This window comes from Battus philenor, unplaced genomic scaffold (assembly GCF_028537555.1).
Source record: "Battus philenor isolate CCGP_79_NKW_IND1 unplaced genomic scaffold, ilBatPhil1.0.hap1 SCAF_5, whole genome shotgun sequence".
Taxonomy (NCBI): domain Eukaryota; kingdom Metazoa; phylum Arthropoda; class Insecta; order Lepidoptera; family Papilionidae; genus Battus; species Battus philenor.
In genome coordinates this window covers 1,498,172-1,525,752 of record NW_027181715.1, presented here as the reverse complement: position 1 = coordinate 1,525,752, position 27,581 = coordinate 1,498,172, and the positions used below count along the sequence as shown (strand labels likewise).

The following is a 27,581-nucleotide window of genomic DNA, read 5'->3' as shown; positions in this document are numbered from 1 at the left end:
ATATGCATTCCTGTGCATTATTAAACGGTTTTATTTAGTTCGACCCGTACGGAATTTATTTGGGTCAATTGAAATTTAAGCACCTTCCCGTTGTCAGATTGATCTGAAATTTGGTACACACATTTAATTTAGATGACAATACAATATAATAAAATCAATAACATTATAAATCTAAGATGACCGCCGATACAAAATGGCGGATTACGTATTTTTCCTTAACCCCCTCAATATGGGTATCAAATGAAAGGGCTACACTAGTAAAATACGATGATTATGTCAAAATTTAAAATTCAAGATGGACGCCGTTCCAATATGGCGGACTGGGAACATATTTTTCCACAACCACCACAATATGGGTATCAAAAAACGGTTTAATTTAAAAGTTTTTTAAATGTATTTATAATAAACTACTATCAATAAAATTTGTTGTCTTTATTTATAACATTTTATATACGTATTATTTAATATAAAATGTGTTTATGTTTCATAGGCGTGATAATAACTATTTAAAAATAGTTTCCATATGCGCAAGACCTCCTGATTTCACTATGGAGCTCATATTCGTAGACAAACTCTTTAGCCAGTAAACACAAAACGATTTTGTGAAGTTTGGTTAGTAGATACTAAAAATACTGTAGCTCAGTATTTTTCATTTTTCAGTATTTTTTATATGGCATTCCATATTAGCTCATAAATAGCAAGAAAATTCTTAATACATTGTAGAAATATTACTCCTCGTATATCAGGTGCCCTTAACGACTAAATTAACCTAGTACCTTTATTTTGTAACATGTTACACACTCACTAAATTTACTATCGGATTTTTTTTAATCCACCAATTTGTTAGCCTTATTTAGATTAGTCATGTGTAAGCTTCACTTACCCGACGAAGTTCTCGGAGAGACTGGTGACCTCGTAGTAGGAGACGAGCTCGACGACGCTGCGGAAGAAGCGCGACTCGGAGAGGTAGTAGTGCGGCACCTGGTCGATAGGCTTGCGGCACACGCGCATGTGTTTCACCGTATTGTCCGTCCTGGGGACGCGGGTAGTAACGTGTTACTAGAGGTATCTATAAGTACTTTAATATCTTACTCATAGCAATGTTAACGATTAAGTCATAGGAATGCCTCTTATTCCAGATCCAGTGACTTCTGTAACCTTGACTCTGTTGTCGGTCCGCCTGGTGGTCTACCTGCTAGTGGTCACCAATCGCGAATCTTTCAGTTCCAATAGCCATCGGTTGTCAAAGCTTATAAGTTGTAAAATAATTATAACACACATAATTATTATTGGAATCAGTATTCAGAAAAACCAGGACTAGATTTTTAAGATACCGTTTGTCTTAATTAATTTATTCATTAGTAACTAATAGACATTTAAGATATACGCCATTAAACTATTTGATGGGAGACCACGGGTCACATTGTAGGTGGTTCTTGTTAAGATCGTCAGGTGAAGCTGAATATTGGCCGCTTTTAACCGGTCCTTGTTGAAATCTTTGGTAGTACCTTTGTCCAGCGCTGGACGTTATACAAATGAAATAATGATGACGAGAAGCGCTATGAAGATATCTATGCAGCTATCGCGTTATAGCGTTTAGCACAATAGCTTATAGCTTACTTAAGCGAAAGCGCGTAAAGCGCATCGGTGGGGGAATGCAGGGCCGCACGCGGTCGCACGCGCAGCAAGAACGTGCCGTCCACGCGTCGCTCCAGTCTCGTCGTCGCCGTCTCGCGTCCCATCTCACCCACATACCTGCGTAAATAACACGTAATTATTTATATTTTATTGTAAATCTTTACCAAAGAATAAATAAAACACCTTAAAATCCAAAAACAGTAATTAAAATCATATCTAAATAAAATTTAAAGGGAGAGATTGAGAAAGGGTAAGGTATTCAAAATAAATGTTTTCTCTCATACCGAGTTTCAATACTAATTTATGTAAAGACAATCACTGTAATATTGTCGCTTTTATAAAATTAAATTTGAAAAACTCTAAAATTAATTATTGACAAATGATCTATACATTCACTCCTTTAAAGTCTTAATACTTAAATATGACCATATAGACTTAATTGGTAATACTGACCACATGTAGTAGTGGAGCGCTTGGTCAGGCTGGTGCGAATGCGGCGGCAATGGAGGCGCAGGCGCCAGGCCTCCGCCGCAGCGCCCCGACAGCGCGATGCAGTCCTTGTGCGCGCACGCGTTACACACCGAGCACAGGTAGCCCTGAATAGTTCCATAAAATTATATCATTACTTACAACAAAATATCATTACAAATTTATGTACATCACAGTAAAATATTTGTCGATGCAAACCAATTTATATTAATGAAAATAACGCGTTATTCTTAATCTATTAGGCTTACAGGCGTGTACATATGTGTAGTTTATTAACACCATTTGAAATATACTAACATAGATAATCTATGATAATTGCAATCACAGGTCGTTGTGAAAACAAAAAGGAAAAAATATTGTGTAAATAAAGACCACGTCCACCCATGAACGGGGTTAAAAATAAATCATAGGTCGCAGGTTTGATTCCTAACAGACTTTCCATTAGTTTTAATTATATAGGACCGCCACTCTATTAGCAATGAACGACAATAATATGTTTCAGGATTTAAAAATTCATAAGTAATATAAAATATACATCAAGTTGTACTATATATTTTGTAATATTGTTGTCACTTGTTGAGCACATGTGGTCCAGCGTTAGGAGACTTGCAATTATGGGTCGCGTGTTCGATTCTTGGGATACAGCCACACTTTGTGCTATAATTATATAGCATTGTCATTGTTCACAAACAAGTTTCCAGAGGATGGAAAGAGCAGCTTTCTTTGTATGATAATACCACACTGCGATGGTCAACACGCCTGCCCGGCGTGGCAATTATGGTATGTACCCCCATAGATATGTAGGGGGGAAGCCTAAGGGAATTATTGTGCATATGTTTGTTGGTAATAACTAAATAAGCGAACCTGAAATATCCGTCCTTTGAGGAACTTTGAGCAGTGGTGACACGTGGCTGGCTTGTCAAAGGTGTGCAGCACGAACTTGTGGTTGGTGCTGCGGCAGCCCGCCGGTTCAAGGTTGTCACTGTAAACGACAAAAAAATTAATATTGTTAACCTATAAAAAGTGATCGTTCTCTTTTTCTTGGTCGTTTATTGCTGAAGGGCGCGCAATTCATGGAAATCTTTGGATTCAACGAGTTGCATTAACAGGTTTCTTTCAGCCGCCTTCCTGGCCCTTCACTTTCTTTTACCATCTGCACAGAGTCAGCCCATCGGGTTGGTGATCACCCTCTTGAGCTTTTTCCCTCTACTTTTCCAACAACAACCTCATCTAAACTTTCTGAATGCATCCGAGCTATGTGGACAATGTCTGGTATTGAAAATAACTCAAAACGATCCACCAAGATTAAAGTTGTAATCATTAAATTAAGATTAAAATATTATGTTATTATGTTACTTTTCACGACTTCGAAAGTTTTAGTACTGCCTTTATAAATACCTTGGTAAGTTAGCTACCAAGTTGTTATATATATGGCTGTAGTCGTAAATTGGTGTAAAAATTAATACTCTCAGAAGAGCCTTAGTTCCCAATGTGGACCAGATCGGAACCCTAAGTGTCCACGGGTGGTTCAACAGAGGCCTACGATGTAATGACAATCATATCCATATTCAGTTAATTGATATAATCTTAACCCTTTCCACTCCAAGGCTGTTATGTAGCATCGATAAAATTTAATTAAATTATAGTATCTTGGGATTCTAGAATATGTTTCATTCATTCGTGATTCAAACATTTTAGTAGCAAAAATCTTTCCTGTTTTAAAATTTTTCGCAAAAAGAAGTATTACACCATGTCGAGTATCACTCGACAGTGGAGCTTTTGGAACAAAATCAGTGTCGAGTGACACTCGACATTGGAGTGGAATGGGTTAATATTTCGAATTATGGTAATTTGGTAGAATTGTAGGAATTTACGGTAGTGTATATTAATCTACTAAGAATTATTATTGTCCGAGTCTGAGTGTGCAAGGCACTGACATGGCGTCGCGTATGGCCTTGATCCACTTGCGGCGGCAGTCGTCGGTGCGCGCGTACAGCGTGTACGTGGTGCGCTTGTTGCGGCGCACCAGGAAGAAGTGCGCCGTCCAGCGCGCCTCCCCGCGCAGAGTGCGCCGCACGCTCGCCTCCTCCACGCGGTACTCCGCCAGCCGCATGCCCACTCGGTACGAGTACTGGTTGTCCTGCGCACAAATTCAAATTCAGAACATCTTTCCTGAAGTACACATTTTTGAATCGTCAATTATTTTTCATCATCATCATCATCATGTCTCTCGTCTAATGCAAGACCTTCTCCAGATCACCACAATGACTGGACTTGCATTACCCGCATCCAACGATTTCTCGCGACCTCGACATTTCGATTTTAACGGCTGTCGGGCGCACAAGCGAAAGTGCCACGCCCAGTTTCACTTCCGGCGAGTAATCATTTTTAAACTACGCTCAGAATGCTGATATGCTCAATAGAGCCGGCCAAAAACACAACAGTTGCTCATTTTAAATGAAATTTAATAGTTAAATGTACACATTATAATATCAACCCTGCAAATGAGTCAACAAACCAAGTTTCATACGTTACAATTAACTAATAACCCTTGATTGCTATAATAAGATTTATTTAATAACATACTTTCAATTTAAGATTTAAAACTAAGAAAAGTGTGGTCTAATATTTGTTATGGAAGCATAAGATTAATTATTACATCCATATATATCAATAAAGAATATATTAACTTTTGAAGATGAAATTTAAGTGTTAAGAGTTTGCTTTTATATCTTTGTATCTATTGGGTATCTGTTAATATTTTTATACACGTAACAAATTTAGCGCTTAAATAATGTACTGACAAGCAACCAACATGATACCAATTTCTTTATAAATATTTTTCAGGGAATTGCAAGTTACTTAACCCTTAAATGCATGACTTTTATTTATACTTTTAAAAAACATATATTTCGCAGATAGGTACACTACAATGCAGAGGAAAATATGTTTATGTATAATATTCTAATTCTCCTTATTTAATTTTTTTTTCAAAAGCTAATGTTGTATATCTGACAACACTAAGCATTTACTGTTACTTATACCGTTTAAGTGGTATGTTGCAGATTTTAATCATTATGCATTTAAGGGTTAAGTCATAAATGGACCGCATACCTCTTTTGTACGGACTATTGAGATAAGAGAAGACACATGTGAATTAGCAAATATGATGATTTTATTTTATTTTCGTAAACTTAATCATGCTTGTATATTTTACAGACATACGTGCCTCTCTTTACATCTGCTTTTATTATTTTCGATTTTTTTTGGTCACGTTTTTGCATATTAGTGTTTACTAAATCACTTAATCTATTTTAACAATGTAATTTTTTTAACATTAAGTTTCGTGCGACCACTTCTTCCTCATCCATACTCCATATTGCTATTCTCAGGTTGTACGCCAGTATTTGTGAAAACAATCATGTTAATATAAACACTATGGTATGTAACCACTGACCTTGATGGGTTTGCAGAGCAGCATGAGCTTGTCGAAGACGAACACGTAACGCGAGCGAAGCTTCTGGTCTTCATGTGCCTTCACCTTCAGCTCGCCATCAAGCAGCAGGCGGCCGTATGCAGCTAGACCCGCACCGCCCACGCCCCAGTCGCCGCAGTCCCAGTTGATTATGCTCTCCTGGTAACAAGTGAAGCCCAATATGAATTGAAACATTCGCTACTCATCTTCGACTATTTTATTGAAAGTACATATACTACACGGTTCTATTTGTATTGCTCACAAACATTTATCTAGCTATATTCGTTTGGTTTTAGGCGAATTTAGTCTTTATGGCTTTTGTAGTTTCGTTGGATTCCGGATCCAGAAACATTCAGGACCTAAGGGTATATGGAGGTCAGTGCGGCGCCTTTCTAAACCAATTAGGTGGTTGTTCATATGCCAAAACTTGAACGGGTGAGATGAGCTTTGTTGTAGTCGATACTTTCATACAAATGTCTGTTTGTCTCATTAATTACATGGGGAGGAGAAGGGGAGAAAAGCAGTTTGCAATAAAACATGTAGTGCAGGATTGCCAACTGATAAATGTTGTTAAGGATGAATAGATGAAAATCATTGTTTCAGTTTATTCCGACCGCAATTGCTGTACCGCGCGTTAGATCGCTGTCACTAAAGATACATAGCACAGGTTGTTACATTTTGTGACTTAATGACGTGGAATGTTATTCATGATATAGATATACATAAAATGGTCAGTGGAAATAGTGAACGTAAGTTATATCTGTGGAAGCCAAATAAATGCCAAATTATAGTACATACAGACACACCGTATAAATGTAAAGAGATCACCAAAAATACATATTATAATTTAGTTCAGTCTTATTATATTAATTATACAAAATATTAAGTAGCTTTTATTCTCGTTCAAATTGCGCACAAATAGGGGAGTTTTTTCACACACCTGCACTTTAGCTAGCAACACCAGCACTTCGCTGTCACGTTTCACCTCGTTGATGTACTGCGCCACGTCCACCATCGCCTCTTTCGCGCGCTCCAGCCCTCGGAACTCTTCATGGTTCTGCGACACAGATTACATACTATGTAATATTGTGTAGAAATGAGTCTAGTTTTATATTAAAACGTATATTTTATCCGACTTAACTTCAATAAGATATATAATCCATCTTAAATTTGGCAAAGAATAGGCCAACAAGTAGATGTACTGACTTTAATCTTCAATACGATTATTAAATATGTATGTTGTCATGGTGTTGAGCTTTCTGACCCAGTCTGTGACCCTAACATAGATAAAATTCAGAGATCTCTGAACTTTATTCTGAAGCAAGTGTCCAACATTCCGTGGTTTTTAAAAATGTTAACGCAGTGCAACGTGAAATTAAAACCGGTAGTAAAAAATATAATCAACCTGACCAACTCCCCTTGCAGTTGAGAATCTCTCAGACAATGCTCTGGCTTAAGGAAAAACAAATTTTGGGATTAAATGCACTAAATAAATACATAGATATTCTCAATAGTGAATTTACTTGCCCGTTAATGTCTAATATCTCATCTCATAGTTTTTAGGCTGACTGCATAATACAGGAATGGACATATATACAATTAAATTCTTTATATCATTCCAATGCTACATCCCAATCTGCTTTTAATGTTATTATTCGTTACACGAAAAAATAAAAATCCAAATATACAATAAGAAATGTGATAAAATAAAACTCAAATGTGATATACAATGTATTATAGAAAATAAGTAAAAACGTAAAATGAAAAAATGTAATAAGAAAAGAGGAAAGAATGATAGATGAACAGAGCAAAAGGGTAAAAAAGTAGAAATGTAGCATGAAAGATAGATTATCTATCCGACCGATTATCTAGACCGAAAGAGAAAGTAAAATATGAAAGAAGAGAGAGAAAATAAAAAATCATGTGAAAAATTAAATTGCAAATAAAGTCCCTGTCCCACCATAAATAGGGGTACGAGAGGCCCCCAATAGCGGGGGTCATAAAAAAAATGTTATTATTGGACTACTATGAAATATCCTCTCAATTCTCATATAAATGATGAAGTATCAACAACCTTCTCGTTTAATTATTAACTTTTTAATACTGATAAAGGAAATACAATCAAAGATCCTTACTGGCTGCGTTTCGTGTACCAATTTGTCCAACAGCAGATGGTACTTCAGCACCCGCTGCATGGGTACAGACAGTATATCTCGCAGCTGTATACGTCCATCACTGTGCTCCTTCTGACATTTCTGGAACACAAAAAAGAAACTCCATACCATAGGCCGCTTTCGACCGCGGCCCGCCGGTCGAATACTGGTGGCCCGCCGACAGCAAAAATAACACCCTCGTACATTCGAAAAATATTTAATTCTAATTATTATCAATTCTGTATAGTTTTTAATTACCTATACTTCTGGCAGTCGGCCTGCCATCAGTTCATGATTTGCCCGAGTGGCCCCTAGTCTTAATAAGTCTGTGCAACCATGCCACAGGCATTCGTTATATTTTACAATATCAATATCTGATTGTGATATAAAGATTGATAAATATTATACAAGGTAGTACTGTACTTATCACAGGTACACTTATAAGCTAAAAGTTTAAAGCGGTGAAAGCATTGTACAGCATATACCAAAAATCAATAGTTTCATTATTAATGAATACGATAAAAATAATATTGTAAGAAAAAGCGTTGTTCGTATTATTACATATAAAATTTATTATTGTTTACTATATGTCCCTGGAGATTTTGTGCTGGCAAAAGTTATTGGTCGCCCGCTTTCAAACAGAAAAAAAAACCACTTTGACTTATTTCAGTGTGATTACTTTATACGGGGAATTTGAAATAGGTAAAAATTCTTTAAAGCTCTTTTGTTAAAAAGACTTGTACAGTTAACTTTTTAATGATTTTGCAACTATACCCAATAACCCTGTATTCCCTCCGTGTGTTGTATAGGATTACAGGAATTTGTGTTTTATTGCGAAACAGAGTTATTTAGACACGCACACACACACACAAACACACACATATATATATATATGTGTGTATATATATGTGTATATACGTATATATATACACATGCATATATATATACATATACATTTATGTATATATATATATATATATACATATATGATTCGTATTAATTGGAGGAAGGCGTTATAATATTATAGCACATATCAGAGGTGGTCAAGCCTCTTGACCGTCCAAGCTAACTTATAAAATCTGATACTTTTTGTAAGCCGCTGTTGTAAATAGTTAAAACATATGTAAAAAATGTATATATATATTTACAACATGTGTATTCAATAAATATATTCAAAATATCGCTATTTATTTTTAATTACTTCCCTTAATAATTCCTAAAAATTTGACGAATAAAGAAAACGATTAAATAATTGTTTTCTTTTATGCGACCTTTTTCTACCGTAAAAAAACAGGTTAAAGTTCCCTGCTGTCCGATTAGTATAAGGTAGTGAAGGTTGGGGGTCCCCGAAGGAACCTCGGCTAAAGTCAGTACATACTACTATTTCACAGGACTGGGTGGACGCCGAGCTCTTAGACGAGATGCTCTATGGTGTGAACTAGCATACACCATTATCTATGGATTATCAAACATAAAGAAGTTTATGTATTGTGAGCATACCACAAGTTGCTTCGCAAAGGTGCCGTCTCTGGCGTCGAGCGCTTTGAGAGTGTCCTGCGCATGAGTCAGGTTGGAGCAGTAGTCCCCGTAGAGCAGCAGCCGTTCGCGCCACGCCAGGAACACATCGGCCAGCCGCGGAGCCCCGTTACCAGGTACACAGGCCTCCGTCGCCAGTCGAAGCTGTCGCAGTAGCCCCGAGTGGATCTCATGTAACTCCTGGTAAATTGCACAAGAATTTGCGTCGATATTTTAATGTGAACACAATATATCACTTCTATAATTTATATGTACATTTAAATAATGATGCAGGCATATCTAAAACTTTATAAAAATTTAATGATTAATTAAAAATTCAAGAATTAAACACGAAATGAATAGACCATGAGATAAAAAAGTTTCTTTTATTGAGTTTCTGAACAACGATTTAGCAGGCACTATACAAATCTAGGGCAAATCAGTTGATAGGCTTTCTTGGTATTCTATTCATGACGAGGAACGTTTACTGAGATCTGTCTAAGTAGCTTTGGAATTTTTTTGAAAATTAAAAAAAATCCCGCCAAAGAGTCATCATTTTTTTTTTGGAGGCCTCTCGAACCACTAATTAGTTGGGATCAGGGTCTTTGTTTACAATTAAATTTTTCAGATCTTTCATCTTTATTCTTCACTCACTATCATTCTTCTTAATTTCTTTTATTCTTACCTTATTTCCATCACAATAGCTTTCATTTTGTTCTTTCATTCCTTCTTGTTTTCATCGCCTTCCTTCCATCATCTTACTACTCTTAGGTGGCTAGGTACATTTTTTTTATTCTTTATTTTATTATTTACATAATCTGTTTTTTTTATCACAGTTTACTTTGGGTTGTGCTTTCTTAATACATTACTACACTTTTCTTATTCTATTTTTCCTATTATTAATTGACTAGTTATTTTATGGGCAGTTTATTAGGTACCTAATTATCTATACTGTTTTGTTTCTATTAACAGTGTCACTCACCAACCTACGAGCAAACGAGTCATCATCAACATTATGTCAGTCGATAGACACCCGTCTACAAGGCCTAGGGCTTAGCCAAAGATCGTCACAATCACCGGTATTCGCTGTCCGCGTCCAACGACTCTCTCGACATTGACTGTTTCGTCGGAACTAGTGAGGGGCCTATTCACGATACATCTACTGTAACGTGGTTGCTTGCTACTCAAGAACATTTCGTCTACAAAGATGTCAGTTGTACCAGCGACGTATCCTTCAAACCCATCACTTCAATCGAGTGACCTTTGTTCTTTCTGATAAGATCTCGCGGCGAAGCTCCTGACACAGCCCTCTCCATTTCTCCCAGCCTCCTTATAACGCCCGTTGTAGACAACCATGTCTCAGATTTATAAGTCAACACCGACTACACACACTAGTCAAAGACGTTAATCTTCAAACATTGCGATATATTTTTTTATTTGTACCAAAGAGTTATTGTGTTTTAATTTGACAGTGGCGTAATAAGATTACATAAAATGTTCCTAGTCATATTTTAACTTTATCAGCACAGATTCGATATTATACGTGATTTATTATAAGGTGATAATATTGCATGTGTTATCAATAGGTGACGTAAAAAATTCTCACCTTTATACCGAAGAATATAACGTGCAAGTCTTGAGGTTTGAGATACGGTGTCAGCGGCCTTAGGAAATATTTAATTATTTTACTTAATACGTCTACGTAATTGCATTCCGTGTCAACGAGTTCCCGTATCACATAGTCCCTCTTCTCCAAGCTGTGCGACGATGTTGCTAGCTGCAAAATATAAAAAGTTTGAGACGTTCACCTTCAAAGAGAAAGTGTGGGCAAATTCGAGCGTTAATTAAAAATTCCCAAAAAAAATATATGCAAATAAAATTAACCATTCGAAGCGTAATTCTACGGAACATGATGGAGAAGCTATATAAAACTACTAGGCGAATAAAAAAAAATAACAATGATACCAGATATAATGAGCGAATGAATAATTCAGGGTATGCACGGAACGCGGCGCGAAACTTTTACTTGCCGAGCGGCCGCCATTCCTAGCGCAGCCGTGAAATTTCTTTTTTCGTCACGCCGAAAGTTGTTCTAATATTTATCGGCCAGTGCCAAATGCTCTTTGTCATTCTTTAATGTTTTTACTTTCAAACTTGCGCACCGACTTTTGCAATCATATCACATTACTTATTCTCAATTACAACGATATCGATAACGTATGTTCGATGTAACTTCTTCTTGATAATTTTAAAAATACAATAAATAATTAAAAAAAAACAAAAGACAACTTTTAGATTTTGAACAACATATATTCCATTTTTCAAACGCTCAATATTATTTCTGGTAACATCGATACTGCTATATCAACGATCACTAAGTACAACTACAGTTAACAAAGCGCATGTGTTGCCTTTAGTAAAAAAATATAGTAATTATTATTTACTTAAATATTATAGTTCAAAATAAACTATACATATTATATGGCGGTCACTATATTATCGAATTCAGAAAATAGCCTTGCCCCGGAATAACCATACGTGCCAATTAAAAAAAAATTATAATATCAAGGGCGTAAAGTGAGCTTATGTAGTTCTTTTTTTAAACCATTATAATAAATAAGCAATAATATCATGTAAGCCATGGTTACTACGTTGCATATAAAATCTAAATGGATTTTACACGTATTCAAAATATATTTGTTTAATTTATTCAAAACCTTTTATAAATCGCAATCATTTATTCTGACCTGTCAGCTTTTGTATTAACGCAATAATAAAAAAGACTAAATACAAAAATCAATAAATATATATTTTTAGGAGTTACCTTCCATAGCAAATTTTTAGTGTTGCCATTGAAATTTATTTTAGAACGTCAGAATTTTAAGTTATAAATTAAAATTACATTTTTGTAGCTACCATCTAATCACCACCAGAAGTAATAATAAAAGAGAAAGACACAGAGAAAGAGAGAGAAGTAATAGATATAAAGAAAGAAAGAGAGAAAAGTATAAGAAATAACATCCATTTATCAGTGCGTAGAGTCAAGTTACACGATGTGCTTGATTAAGATCCATATTAACAAAAACAAAGCCTAACTACTTGATTTTATTTACGGATATTTTTTATCTTTAACCAAGATTACAATGCCAATGTCACACGTAGGCGCCCGCTTTTCGCCGCCTTCCCTACCACGCTGTACGCATGTGCAACAAGTTCTAACAGCCCCACACCAAAACTACTAAAAGCTCACTTTAACCACTCGAAATATATTATTGACAGCACATGCCTTTCTACCCTTTCGTTACGAGCGTCGCCTATAGACGATATCTGTGTGTGAAGTCGCCTGCGGACGACATCCGCGTAAAGGTCTGTATGTACGAACGTCACCTATAGATGACATCCGCGCAATGACCTGTATGCCTATAGACGACGTTAGTTTAACACTTAACAATGATACCCGCGATGTGTTTATTTTTACACAGTGTACATCGTGTAGGCTGCCGTAGCGAAAGGGTTAAGAAATAAAAATAAAAAATAAATAAAAACCAAAAAGAAGGCGGCGTACAGCGAAAGCGTTGCTCTGCGGCGCGTGCGCGGCGTGCGGGAGGGTCGAGAGGGTGTTGAGGGGCGACAGGGCCGGAGTCGGGGCCCTCTTCACGGCGCACAGGTCGTGGTAGATTTCCTCGTCGTGGATGCGCGCGCAGTAGCTCGCGTACTCACCCACGTCGCCGACGTCCGGCGGGCAGGCGTCGCCGCTGTGCACGCGCACACACGTAAAAAAAAAAACGCGAAGTGTGAACAAGCCCTAATGGCTTGTTTCGCTTGCGGAAAATTGCATTTAGCCTATAGCACTAGCTATGTACATTGTGACACATGTACGCATACATATCTCTATGGTTGACTACGAAATTACATTTGGTAATGTTCCTGTTGTCTTAAGACAGTTTAAAAAAATAGAGCCTACGAGCAAATTATGATAATATGGATTATGGGCGACTTATTGTCACGGGATCAATTCCTCGAAGTCACAATTTGAATTTCACACCACTCTCATACCTACACAGCGAATGACAACTTCACGGAGAAACTTGGGATATTTCAAGACTTCAGGTCTCGGAACAGACGTCCAGGGGTCTGTCTACATGCGAGCAGCGCCTGCCAAGCGTGGCAATTATGGCACATCAATCCTTAGATATTTCTGGAAAAGCCTATGCCTTGCAGTGGGAATTTATGGGCTGAAACTAAAATTAACCCTTAATAGCCTAGAGTTTCAATTTTGATACCAATCTTTTAAACCGAATGTTCTTCACATTACTATTAGTTTTTTTTTTATAGGTTGGCTGTACGTATTTTACTGTTGTATAATATTCTTTCCAACGAAATTAAAAAATATATATTTTTTACTTCATCTAGACCCTCAAGCAAACACAGTAATATTAAAAAAAATCATTTTCGTAAATCAGGCTATTAAGGGTTAAATTCTACTCAATGTTTCTTAACATATATTTTAATTCGCTGCCCAAGCACCACAGATCGATAAATGCCTAAGTTATACGCCTTAAGTTTAAAAATAATGGGACGGGACATCTAGTCAAAAGATTTTGCAGTAGATTGCTTTCTTGAGGAGTTTCGGCAAGTTGAACTGTATATCAAGGTTCTGGTAAAGCGTCACCTTTTGAATTGAATTGGGACCAGTATCTAAGTAAATGTTGAAAAGTCTGTACTGTGTATACATCATATCAACGTTGTTGAATTAAAAATTTAAAACGATATAGGAAACGTATGAGATGAAAAGATGTTTTGATGAGTTTGCGCAGTTTGGTTATATCGGAGGGTTTCGTAAGGAGTCCTGTAGTGTGTCGACCTCAAATGCATTTTTGTTTGGATTCAGCTCTTTATGAAACATACGAAGAAAGCTTACGCCGGTGAAGAATGCATTGTAGCGATGCTCTTATTTGTCAAGTAGACTTCATCTTTACCTAATGTGATTGTTTTTAAGAATGCCCCGGAATATTTCGATGAAGAGCCCCTGGGTAACGTGGAAGAATTTGATGATGTATTTAAAATTAATGTACATTTATAAGAGTAATTTAATTTACGACCAATGTGTATCTAATCCAACGTCTATACGGTATAACAATATGGCCACCTTTCGAAATACAAGTTTTCTTGTAATAAAACATTTAATCGCACGCGAATTTGAATCACTATTAAGTTCCAATAACCATAGCCGTTTATTTTGCATACATATTATCTAGATAGTCCGTTATAATAATGATTGAGGTATTAGAGAAATTTATTGAGCAATTATTGCTTTCTTTTCAACACAAATATTCGCTCACACCGTTATAAATTTATTACTTTTTTTAAATTCAACTGAAAGATATTTTTTAAACATAAATCACGATATAGCACGATAGATTGGTGAAATATGGTACTTTTAATCAGCCTTGATTCCCTTTGTGAAAGCCAATTCCAGTAACATTGCACTATAATGTTCCTATATATCTAAGTACAAAGGATGATTGGTTATATGTGCATAAGATTTAAAATGTGTAACACATTTATCAGCATGAAGCTTTATAACTTTTACACCTATTTATTCAGTACAGTCATCATGTACAGTGTTCACCCTGGAATACGTTACATTATTTTTTTTATTTTCAAACGCGATAGACTAATAACTTCTAACGGTACAAAGTCTACAGGGACAGATAGTAAATAATAATTAATTTTATTACATAGTATTACAAATTTTGAAACCGTTTTTTCTCAATATATTATTATGGTGTACTATACATTAAATAACCGCAAATGAAGTATACATTACCCAGCCATAAATATTGCACATCGACCTTTGGAAAGAGACAATCGGCTAATTTCGGCTTAGTAGAACGTTATCTCTGTCGCACGAAATACAACGACTGACGAAACGTCACATAGGTAGTGTGGGACAGAGATAATGCTCTATTTACAAAGAGAATCTGAATACATACAGGAATTCTCTGCTCTCAGATCTGAAAAATGACTGTAAAAACTACTAAAGTTGCTATTTTTAAAATGAAATTCAACAATTTATGGTGTACACATTATTATATCAACTCTACAAATGAGTCAAAAACGAAGTTCTACACATTTCGATCACCTAAAACTCTTGAATACTAATAAGATTTATTTATAGAAAAGAAAGATCTAAGATATCTTGTGGAAATTGGTTGTAACGCCATCTTGGTGTCTACTTCGCAGAATGTTTTATAATGTAAATCGAAAAGATAAAAATCTTTCTATGTTTATAACGCGATAACAAATTGGAAAAACTTGATCACTGGAACTGTAGACGGACGGTGAATACAAGACCGCAACCGCATGCGTTTGTCCGATCAGGCCCGAATCTTGCTCGATAACACAGTAGCCGAAGTAATACACATCTTGGAAAACAGCATAACATAAGCGCGACAAGGGTTACAAAAAGAGTCACTATCCTCAATAGTGACAGGTAGGACGTAGGAGTATATGTTATCAGTACAGTCCAATCTTCGATCATAAATAAAGTGAACTTCCTACGATGTGTCTATAAAGATCTAGATGAATAATGATAATGATGGGTTGATATATGAAATTTATCAGAGAAGTATCTTAGAAAGCATGCTCCGTATTCCACTATCAACCATTTCATATTCTGGTTTTTGAAATAGAAGGCCATTGATGTGAAACCTGTTTCTCAAAACGAAGAAACACCATTATACGTAATGTATGTATATAAGCGGTAACTTCAAAGAATCTGTTACATATTCACAAACTACAAATTTCTATTATACACGAACAAGATGGTTGTAGTTCGATTCGTCACTGCAATTGTCGAAATAACCTTTTATTGGCCTAATTGCTAGAAAATATACACATGAGGTGTATATTAGACTGTTAGCGTTTTAGAAGCTCCGAAACATCTTGTCTAAATAACCGCAATGTTTGATGACGCAGGTGTAAGACCAGTGTGTGTTGCCGATGATGGCTGATCTGCGACGTGGTCGCTTACGGTAAGTTTTATAAGGCTCAAAATCACCCACAGCAATAGAGAGAGCGGTGTTTCGCTATGAGATCGAATGCTGCGATATCAATTCAGAAATGAGAAGATTCACAGCAGAATCAAGAGGACCGGCCAAGCTCAAACAATTTCTCGTATAAATTGGCAGTGAGCGAGGCATATCGATGGCCTTAGGGGCCGAAAGGTTCTCGAGTAGCGACCACAGGTCGGTAGACGTGGCGTGGGTAGCCCCCCCCCCCCACTAGACCGGTCATTATGGCGAACTATTGGATGAGTGTCTGTAATTAATGAATGACTGAGTGACTGTAATGAATGAATGACTGACACTGTAATGATAAAAACTGAATGACTGACTTTATAAAAAATGATCTCTTTAAAAATTGACCTTCGTTGTATCGACGTGTCTGCGGGTAAGCGAAAATTGACACATCACTATAAAGCTGACCTATATTGAGAGAGCACTCAACATAAATTATCGAATTTAACGAGCGGGCGACCACCCGACCGGACGTTCCGACATTATACCTAACGTGTTGTCACTGCGCTATTGTGTATATATAATTAATTTCTATCTATATAATAAATAAATCTACACACACCGGCACAATTAGAGGAACACAATAATTCTTAAAAGAACCATACAACCAGTAACCGCACTTGAAAAGTGTGAAATTTTTATAGCATGTTATTTCTTATGAGGGTACCTACACGTTAATAAAAACTAGTTCTCAAGATTTACATAAACTTTTAAAAATTAATATGAGACTGACAGAGGCAGGCACGTGAACAGACCTTTATTATAAATTTATAACTAGATCAATACACTGTGACGTTTATTTTAAAAAGAATGTTCAAGTAGGTAGGCTATCTTTCGTTGAGCAATGGGAGACTGCTCTTCAAGATGAATACGGTTTGCGTCTTATAGAAAGATATTCTTTGATAATGTAATCGCAAACTTCAATCGTTTTAATACATCTACATGTAGATTTCGATACTGTCGATTGTTAAAAGAAAAAAAATATGCACATATATATACGTTGATACATATATACGCGTGTCATGCACATATTATACGTGCCCAATATTTTTTTTATCTAATCTTACATTTTTTGCTTAGTTTTAAATTCAATTGGAAATGAAAGTAAAAGTTTTATCTGTTTCTTTTGTACCATTTCAGCCATAGGGAGTCCATAGCTAGACATAGATGTCCCCCTTAAAATTTCTAATAAGACCATCTGGAAGCGGGCTACATCCAGCGAGTTCAGATGACAGTTTGCCGGTCTCCACTCCAGAACCTAAGGGTCCAGGGACCAATTGTTCTGATCAAATTTGACCTGGCCACTGCAACTTGAATATGCTAGCTCACGTAAATTATATTTGTTTGTCTCATTGCTAATTTGATCTTAATTAGTTTATCTATTGCATAAATTTGTTGAAATAAAACATTTTCCCCATTTTTTATTTCATTATTATTACATAACCTGAATTGTAACAAAATTTGAAATTGCTATCGACGTTCAGAATTTTATTACAGTAACGAAATAAGCAGATAGGGCACCTAAAAAGGAGAAATACATTACCCACGCGTTTAGGATACGTCGCAATACCGACACTTCCGTCCACTGTACCAAATTGTGTCGCGACTGTACTTATAAGTGCTTTCATTGATTTAAAAGGAATTCTGTCTTCCGCAAACGGCTCAACCAATTGCAAGAGGTATGCAGACAACCGTGTAGTACAGTCATGTACACAACTGCATAAATAAAAGACGTTACAAACTTAAATCACGTAATAACGGTGTTTGTAAAAGGCATGATGCCATTTATATAATATACGATTACCAAAACATGTTTTATATAATAAAGAGTACATTTTAATGTAACTCAATCGAGTTTATGAGCAGCGAAAAGCAATCGTATCTGTAATGGGCACTTACAGTTTAATCATAATGTCTCGGACGTTAATTTTATGAAGGTAATTTAAAATTTTTAAATTCTTACGAGTTATTACATCGAAATATTCGTATATTTAACAGAATCATTGGAATAGTTTGTTTGAAACTTCCATTTGTTTAAATGTATAATTTTAACGATAAAATTATTAATAAACAATTTTATCAGTTTTCTTGTTTTTTATTTATAACTTCAGTTCTTTAAATGTACTATTGAAATATCACAATATTACCCTACCATACTCGCAAGTCGTCAATCTTTTTTTATTTATTTTTTTTCAGAAAAGGCAAAGAGCACTTTTAGGCATTCTCTCACAGACAAACTAAATCCAAATTTTTTTTTAGTAATTAAAAAAAATATATTTTACACGACATAATCAAGCTCGCGAGATGTCGTTCGGTGCCGGCACTAAAAGACCGGTCCTCGTGGCGATATTTGGAGTAAGGCCTGTGTCAAGACCTTCTGCATTCAGTCTATACTGACATAAAAGAATCGATGTTTCAGCCCATAAACACCCACTGCAATACGTAATTCTCCCCCCAAAGTTATCTATGGGGGTATATTCCATAATCGCAACGCGTAGTGTAGTGTATTATGGTATACAGAGGACGCTGTTACTTTTATTCTTGAAACTTGTTTGTGAAAAGTGGCAATTCTATATCATTACTAGCTGATCCCGCAAACGTTGTTTTGCAAAAAAAAATATTTTTAATTTTCAATTTAAAAATAAGGGTTGATCGTAGAGGGGTGAAAATTTAGGGTTGTATGTATTTTTGTATGTTGTATCGTAAAAAAAAAACAAAAAATTTCGTCAAAAAAAATAAAAAAAAATTTTTAAGGGTGAACAACCCTTATCACTTAGGGGTATGAAAAATAGATAGTAGCTGATTCTCAGACCTACTAAATACGCATAGAAAATTTGGTAAAAATCGGTCAAGCCGTTTCAGAGAAGTTCAAGTTCGAACACCGTGACACGAGAATTTTATATATTAGATATAGCAAAGTGAGTCTATTTTTCCTGATAAATTGAACTCTGGAGCCTTCAAGAGTAGATTGAAGAGATTTCTTTTGGATGAGCGTGTACTACCTTCGTCTCCATCTACACTTTCCATCAGGTGAGATGGAAGACAAACGCCTATTCCATTATAACTATATAAAAAAAGTGAATCAAACCCACGACATACAATCGCAAATCTTAGATCTCTACCGCTAGGTTGGCACTGTTCGACATGAATGTAAGAATTAAAAAAAAAACATGTCTTTTTAAATTTCGCGTTACTTTATATACACCATATATTGAAAACACAAGGCACGTCTTTATCATCCGAAAACACAGCACGCCTATTAAACCATATACATCTCTTACATCTCCAAAGGCTAACTCATCGCAAAACAGCTAAGCCGTGTCATTGAATTTTTCACGCCGGAACATGAAAATTCTTGTAAATAAAGTTCAAAATCGTATACCGGAATCGATACGAATTATTCCGGGAATCCATATCGTGAATTACCTCACTCATGACAGTTTATCAGTACGCCGATAACTTTGAAAATTTTATCTAGCATCGTGTAAGAAATGCAATGAATTCTTTTTTTTTTTTAATTTAAACCGAATTTACGAGAGGAAGGTCTTTATGAGATAGAGCATTTAAGAAATATTCATCGATCGTAAAGACAGGTGATAAATTCGTAAAAAAAAAACAAAAATAACTGAGCCTATCGGAGTGGTAAGTTTAAAGTGGCAGTGTACAGACCACATTGCGCGCATAACAAATGGCAGCTGGGAACTTACCGTGAATGACGAACTTGTTAGAGTCGTTGGAAGATGCCAGACCAAGGTTTCGCAATGTGTGGACTACGCCCCACAGATGGGCATTTTGATAGTTAAGAAGGGCAATTCGAAAGTGATCTCGATACGAGTTTAACACTTTCGGTTTAGTATATAAAACATATATGTTACATAGGTAGGCATAAGGATTTTTATAAGGCTTAGGTGGGGTATGGCACATAAAAGGTTGAAAAATACTCCGCTAGACGGCGGCAACCAGTCCCACTGGAATTATATGGAGGAAACAAATCACTGACAGGGGACAAAGAAAGAAAGATTAACAAGCATTTGGGGTCTAAAATTACACAATTTTTATTCCAAATATTCCAGTTGTCTTCAGAAATTTAGATATCGCAGCCTTTGACCAGGTAAATTAACATTAAAAATGATAGGTTTATTTCACTCATTTGTACGACATATATAAACAACCCCGACATGAAAACACCATTACTAGCTTTCCACCAAAAACATTTGTGAATGGAATTTTTCAGATATATAAAAAGATATTTTATGCTAGTTATAAATAATAATCATTATTATTTTAGCCAAATAACAGTTGTTCATAAATATTAAAGTAAAAAGAAGTTCTTTAATAACGCGGTCACAGTTCACTTGACTTTATTTGATCTGTGCGACCTAGGAGATATCTACTTATGCTTTCGATAAAATTATACGTTGCTTATTTAACAGAAAAGATAAACGGTATGTATTTAATTAATAATTCAAATACTCTGAAGTTAGCCTATAGATTAGTTTAAAATCAACTAACGTAATTCAAATGCATTATTCTAGCAATGTACAGTACCCGACGATTAATATTGCATATCGACCTTTGGAAAGAGACAATCAGCTAATTTCGCCTTCGTAGAGCATTATATTTGTCGCACAAAATACAATAACTGACAGAACAGTCACATATGTAGTGTGGGACAGAGATAGTGCTCTACGAAGTCGAAAATAGCCGATTGTCTCTTTCCAAAGGTCGATGTGCAATATTTATCGCCTGGTACTGTAGTAAAATGCCTGTGAGAACGCAAGCCATGATCCATCCGTCCATCTATTTAATATTATTTGCGTGTCTATTCAATGTTTTTATAAGATAAAATACACGTTTTCGTAATATTGTCCAGGGAAGAAACCACGACTGATGATAAGCGACAGCGATCTGCGTTCTGCGTCGTGAATTCAATTCCTTATTAGATCCAAAAGGTAATTGAGATGTGTTACATTGTGACTGGTCACAAATGGTGATTAAAAATTAAAAAGTGACATCTACTAACGTACAGTAAGCGTGATTGATCACTACATGATCTGTTATAGAATACATAGCAACTATATGTTAGGAATATCAACAAGTAAATCTCGCGATATAGACATGTACGTGTGTGATATACATATATTTCACCGGATAGCGCATCTTTTCTTATCTATAACAATAGACGATATGGGCAAGGGTATTCCCCTGATTCTAAGTGGCTGTGGTACTAAGTGGTGGACTGAGGAACTAAGTGGCAATAGCGAACATCCATGTAGAGGTTCGGCCCTCTCTAGCGCTGGAACGCTGGGCGGATATTATGGACAGATAGCTCCAAGTCCAAGGTCCTTCCGTTGAGGTCCATAAATGTCGTCATTTAATGGAGCATCTGCCGAAGCGATCAGTCGAAATAGTAGTAAGTAGCATCCCAAATCTCGACTCTTACGGGAGCCTTTGAGCTTTGTTACCTTAAAACAGGTTTTAAGCTAAGCGAACCTCGTATCTGCGAACTCTGTCATTTAGACAGCAGTGATAGTTCGGTTTTTTAAAAATAATGGCTACACTAAGTTTTCAAACACAAAATATAGTCATAGACAACTTTAGTCTGCCAATGTATTTTTTTTAAATATTATATATTCGTTTTTGACATTTTATAAGCACCTTAGTTACTCTGTCATTTTTCTAAGAATGATGTAATAAAAACGATTATTTTATATTGAAGATTTAAATTACGAATACGATTCATGTACTATTAATTTTATTGTGGTATAAACACTTTTCTTTTAGACCCATCATGACCGTTGCTGATGTCACACGTCAAGACATCTTGTCTTGTCAGTGTAATTATTTAACTAGAGTCAAATGCCGTGGCTGCTTTTCAGCGCAACTGTTCTTGGAACAAAGGGAGACTCCACCCAGACGGCTGCGTGGGCGGTCAGCGTTGGCGGAGCCTAGATTGTGTCAAAGCGTTCCCGTCAGTCACGTCATATAGAAAATATATTCAGTCGATTTCAGTTTACGCGAGATCGACAGAACTCGCCTATGCCCCCGCAATGGAGGTCATGAGAAGCCATTTCCATAATGTTAATTCAAAAATAGAACAAAGTATTGCGGTGGAAAAAAAAAAGTAACTGGATTTTCACTGCAACGAAACATCCCTCAAAATATGCGAATGTCTTATATACGCACCAATCTATATTTGAAACGGGAAACTGGTATCGCTCCTGTTATATAAATTGACGTACCTTACGGTCAAATAAAAATCAAATATCTTCCATTATATTCGAAGACTTTTTACTTCATAAGTCCGCGCTCATAGAATTTCTAAGCCTTTATACTAACAACTGAACCAAGTGCGATTTGAAGTCATCGTTATTGTTTAAATTTTTAACCTTTTAAGAATTTTTCCAATGAAAGATCATAATAAAATAAATTCAGTGGAGTAAATAGAGCTTTCTTTTACAATGATTCTTTTGATGTGTGCATAAATAAATAAATATTTTTTAATGTACACGTCTCTTTAAACCGAAAATTGAACACATTTGCTGCGGCAGAGATATTAAACTCAATTATCGTCAAAGACGTTAGTCGTACGGAATTTTTTATAATGAGGTTATATATATATCACGTGAATATTTTTCTTATAAAAATTTATGATAGTTAAAACTATAGTTATGTTACGCGACCTTTGCCCTTTTCCTATAATCAATTTACTGCGTCCCGTGCCGCCCACAGCTCTGAGTTCACGGCAAATGCGTACGGGGGCGTACTGAAATCACTGAAAATTTAATTACAACCTTCTCTGTTCAACTTTGAACTTTAAGTAACCTAGACTATATATGATTTATCTCAATTATTTCAAAGTGCTCTAAAATCATCAATATCATCCAATAGAAGCCTAATACATTGGCCTCGAACGACTTCCCGTGGTCTTAATGATTTCGTCGTATATGTATTATATGAATAAGATCTTATATAAAATAAATAAAACTAAATTACTATTTATTCGAATAGGCTGATATAAGCACACAAACTGTCTGCATTGTTGTCCCTACAGGAACCTACCAGCTCGGAAGGCAGTTCTGCTAAAAACCAGCGACAAACTCAAAAATTTCTCTTAACAAATATAGTTTTTAAGAGTGCTTGATAATAATTAGCTTCCTGAGTGAGCATCAACATTTAATTCCACGCATTAACATCTATATAGTATTCTTGGAAAGAACAATACATTTTTCAATAATAATTTTTTTTTATAGCGTTTTTCAATGCTTCTAGTAGCAGATTTGAAATTAATTATGGAAATTTATTATACATACGTATACCTTGTGCCATAAACGATTGATTTAATTTTTGAAGACAAAAACTTCATTTAAATTTAGAGATAAAACTGGCCATCGTGTTGATATACTGCATGCGAAAGGTCAAGTAATCTGTTTTTGGATATCCCATGTGCGTCTCGCCAATTCCGTCCTCCCGATGTTTTTCTTTATTTCTGGCATTCAGTAAAAATGTTATGTTAGTCATAAAAAGGGTTAACTTTTTTAAATAATTATCATATACAGGTTGTTTAAATTTCGAAGCCTTTCTATCCAAAAAGAGCCATCCGAGAAGTTTACGCCTTAAGGCCGGGGACCTTGAGAAAACGGCTTAACCCTTAATAGCCTGATTTACGAAAGTTATTTTTTTATTATTACTGTGTTTGCTTGAGGGTCTAGATGAAGGGAAAAATAGATTTTTTTTAATCTCGTTGGAAAGAATATTATACAACAGTAAAATTCGTACAGCCAACCTATAAAAAAAATTAATAGTAATATGAACATTCGGTTTAAAAGGTTGGTATCAAAATTGAAACTCTAGGCTATTAAGGGTTAAAGAAATCAATATGCCTACCGTTGCCTTTCAATATATTTATGACAATATTTTATACGTTTACATAATCATAATAAATTAAAAAAAATAGGGAACGTCTAGTGTATTTACGACTCTCGAAAAACTGACTGAACCTAAGTTTCGACTACTGCTAAAAATGTCTTATTCATTTGTAATAAACGGATTCAGATTTTTTAAATAAAATTAAACAAAACATTAATAGGGTAACATTTATAATAATCAAAACTCATATTAAAAGCATATTATTCAATATACGAATATTTACATAACAAGCATCCATTGCAACGATGACGCTTGATTTGGCTATATCTTACAGAAAGTTTTTGTGCCTAAATTGGAATTGTTAAACTTTGTTTAAAAAATGTATTGTTAGTTTCTTTTTGTAACTTTTCCACGACTAAAACACATTCCGAAGCTTGAAGAGTCATGTTGAAAGTAATATTTTTAAATAAATGACTTTTATCTTTTCTTATTATCTTTTATCTATTGATGACCGCTCGATTTATTTTTCCTTGGTAACAAAGTCCAAGTACAGGTTGTCTAGATGGAATCGCCATGGCTTGAGAGACTGCCTTTTGATACAACTTCACCTTTTATCTACTACGTATGATTTTATTTCTCTTTCTTTTTTGTATTGACATACAATAGATACGACATTAATAAATATAGTGAATTTTTCGAGCTGATACGCCTCCGTCATATCACAGAACATATACGTCCATATCACGTTTATTTTTGTATAAAAAATAAAGTGAGTAATAATAATCGCTTGACAAAATTCTGCTAATGTCTTCTTATCAATATCTTATTGCGTCAAGACGCAGCATTTACGACATTTTTACAATTTTATTTAAAATTATCGTAAATCGCAAGTATTAAAAATACGAATACGCTCTTTAGAAATATTACAATTCAATACATCTGTACCGTAACTTTAAATTCTAATGTTTCTGCGTAATTAAATACAAAGTTTATCTGCTGACAAATAGCGTATGATATAACTATTCAAAAGTAAATGGTATAGAAAATAAAAAATATCGTAATAATATAGTATAATATATAGTAGATGTCAAAATTCGTATTACTACATATTAAAATTAATTATTGTTTACTATATCTCCCTGCAAACTTTGTACTGCTAAAAGTAACTGGCTTGTCGCATTCCAATAAAAAATATATAAAAATAATTATATATTAAGCTATCCATTTACCCATTAAAGCTTTTACACCTTTAATCAATCATCCTGTATATTTAATTACACAGGGAGCTTCATAGTGCCATGTTAACACCAAGCTTTTCTCCCATATCGTGTTTATATCTCGCAGTGGTTCACAAAATTCATATTATTACATTTTAAATAATTTCGAAAAATTTCTCCAGACTTTGTACTGTTTAATGTTACTGACCTGTTGCATTCAAAAAAAAAAAAAACAAAATTCAGTGATTCGGCTAAACCAGCCGCCTTGTATGCTTTTGCAATATATTTTCACTACTTTACAAGTAGCAGATGCTAAATGCACGGGAATTAAAGACGTTGTAGCATGAACCAGTATGGCGTGTTGATGTTTATCTCGCCGTGTTCTAAATCGCATAGCACGCATGCAAGCACGCGCCGGCAATGCACTCAAATCAATGCGGCGTGCCACGTGGGCGGACGAAAGACCGTTTCGATTTTCTCAATATATTTCCCAACCTACCGACAGGCACGTTTCACGTAAAATTCGATTAATAACGATTGTGAAAATCGATTATGTGAAATTACAAATTTACGTAATTATCGTACTATTTTTAAAATTTCGAATTATAAATCGGAACGTGGCTATTGTGAAACTAAAAATATGATATTGATTCTACATATGATAATCAAATTTTGTACATATTCCATTGCTGTGTAAGTATATATAATGTAAAAGGAGATGTTTTTTAAAACAACTACGGATTGTACTTAACGCTTTTTTACTTATATTACGAAACATTTTCAAGTCAATCATTCCTCCTTGCCTTAAGCGAAGGTCTACGTTCAATTTGTGTAAGAAGTGACCATTCACTGAAACTTGGCCTCTCATTTCGGACTTCGTTACCCAGCTCTGAATATCTCAACGAGCCATGGAGAGGAAGTTTAGGATTTCTCTTCGAATCAGGAATGTGGTGATTCATTGACGAACGAAAGTATGGTTCTGGAGTGGAGACCACAGACTGGTAACCTACGCGAAGGATGTCTACCGTGGAAGTCCAAGGTGATTAGACGACCTTGCTTAGGTTATCGGGAGGAGTTGGAAGTAGTTCACTTCCACCAGGTTCTAATGCAAATCTATGGGGAGACTAATGTCCAACAGTGGACGTAGTAGCCTACGAGGGATTTTGAATTTGAAAATTGTGGCAAGAGGACATTGTTCTTCCAGTTCATCAAGGTCCTCCAGAAACTTTCGAAATTATTACAAGTGATATTTTGTAATGAACCCAAATGAGAACGTAAAGTGACAGTAAACAAGAAATAAACGTTTAACGATCATTTGCACGTATCCCTAAAAAGGAAAAGCAACTGAGATTGATTGCGTATCGGCCGAGAAAAAGTTGCTTTAATTTCGTATACGGTTCAGCTTAAAAGGGGTGAATGTATAGCTCGTTTGTCAGCTAAAACATTTGCAGCTTTATACACATTTACAACCATCCTGTATTAAGTGAAGTATATAAGATACATTATTTTATTTTTCTGTTCAAATAATCTTTAGCTGCCCAGTGTGCAGTGGCAAATAGTAAATAATAATTATTATCAGTAAGCAGTAATTCGAATTTTAAAAAACGCTTGTTCTTACTATATTATCATTATGTTATTATTCCTGAAACGACTAATTTTTGATAAGGTGTACAGTACCCGGCGGCAAATACTGCACATCGACATTTGGAAAGAGACAATCGGTTAATTTCGGCTTCGTAGAGATCTCTATCGCACGACTGACAAAACGTCACATAGGTAGTGTGGGACAGAGATAGTGCAGATTGGTGATACGCAGAGAACGCCGCTGCCATCCTCTAACAAATATAATAATAAAGGTAAAAATTCGTTAGATTTATAATGTTATAACACTAAATAAAAATTATCACAAATACCTCAAAGGTTCCAGATCAGAAAAAAAATCCAATTAGATGAAGCTGTAACAACCCCAAAAACCTATCACAAATAACCTACCCAAGTCATCCAAAACCGTTAATATAATAATACAAAATAAAAATTCAATATTAAACGAAATCAATATGAAATCATTGAACATTAAAAACGAAATATTACAAGCCAACGAATTCCGAAAAAACGTTCCGCTCAATGGAATTTCTACTAACAA

At 35.3% G+C, this 27,581-nt stretch overlaps 1 protein-coding gene across 1 annotated transcript in view; it reads right to left on the bottom strand.

Annotated features, from left to right (window-relative positions):
* Vav (Vav guanine nucleotide exchange factor) overlaps window positions 1-27,581 on the bottom strand; it is a 34,642-nt gene that overhangs the window by 2,156 nt on the left and 4,905 nt on the right. The window contains exons 4-14 of the mRNA XM_068772188.1: window positions 12,836-13,025; window positions 10,877-11,047; window positions 9,256-9,471; window positions 7,738-7,857; window positions 6,543-6,659; window positions 5,585-5,761; window positions 4,065-4,267; window positions 2,992-3,109; window positions 2,092-2,234; window positions 1,621-1,755; window positions 884-1,033 (exon numbers count right to left, since the gene is read on the bottom strand). Of these exons, the coding sequence (XP_068628289.1) occupies window positions 884-1,033; window positions 1,621-1,755; window positions 2,092-2,234; window positions 2,992-3,109; window positions 4,065-4,267; window positions 5,585-5,761; window positions 6,543-6,659; window positions 7,738-7,857; window positions 9,256-9,471; window positions 10,877-11,047; window positions 12,836-13,025 (1,740 nt within the window). The remainder of the gene's footprint in view (window positions 1-883; window positions 1,034-1,620; window positions 1,756-2,091; window positions 2,235-2,991; window positions 3,110-4,064; window positions 4,268-5,584; window positions 5,762-6,542; window positions 6,660-7,737; window positions 7,858-9,255; window positions 9,472-10,876; window positions 11,048-12,835; window positions 13,026-27,581) is intronic.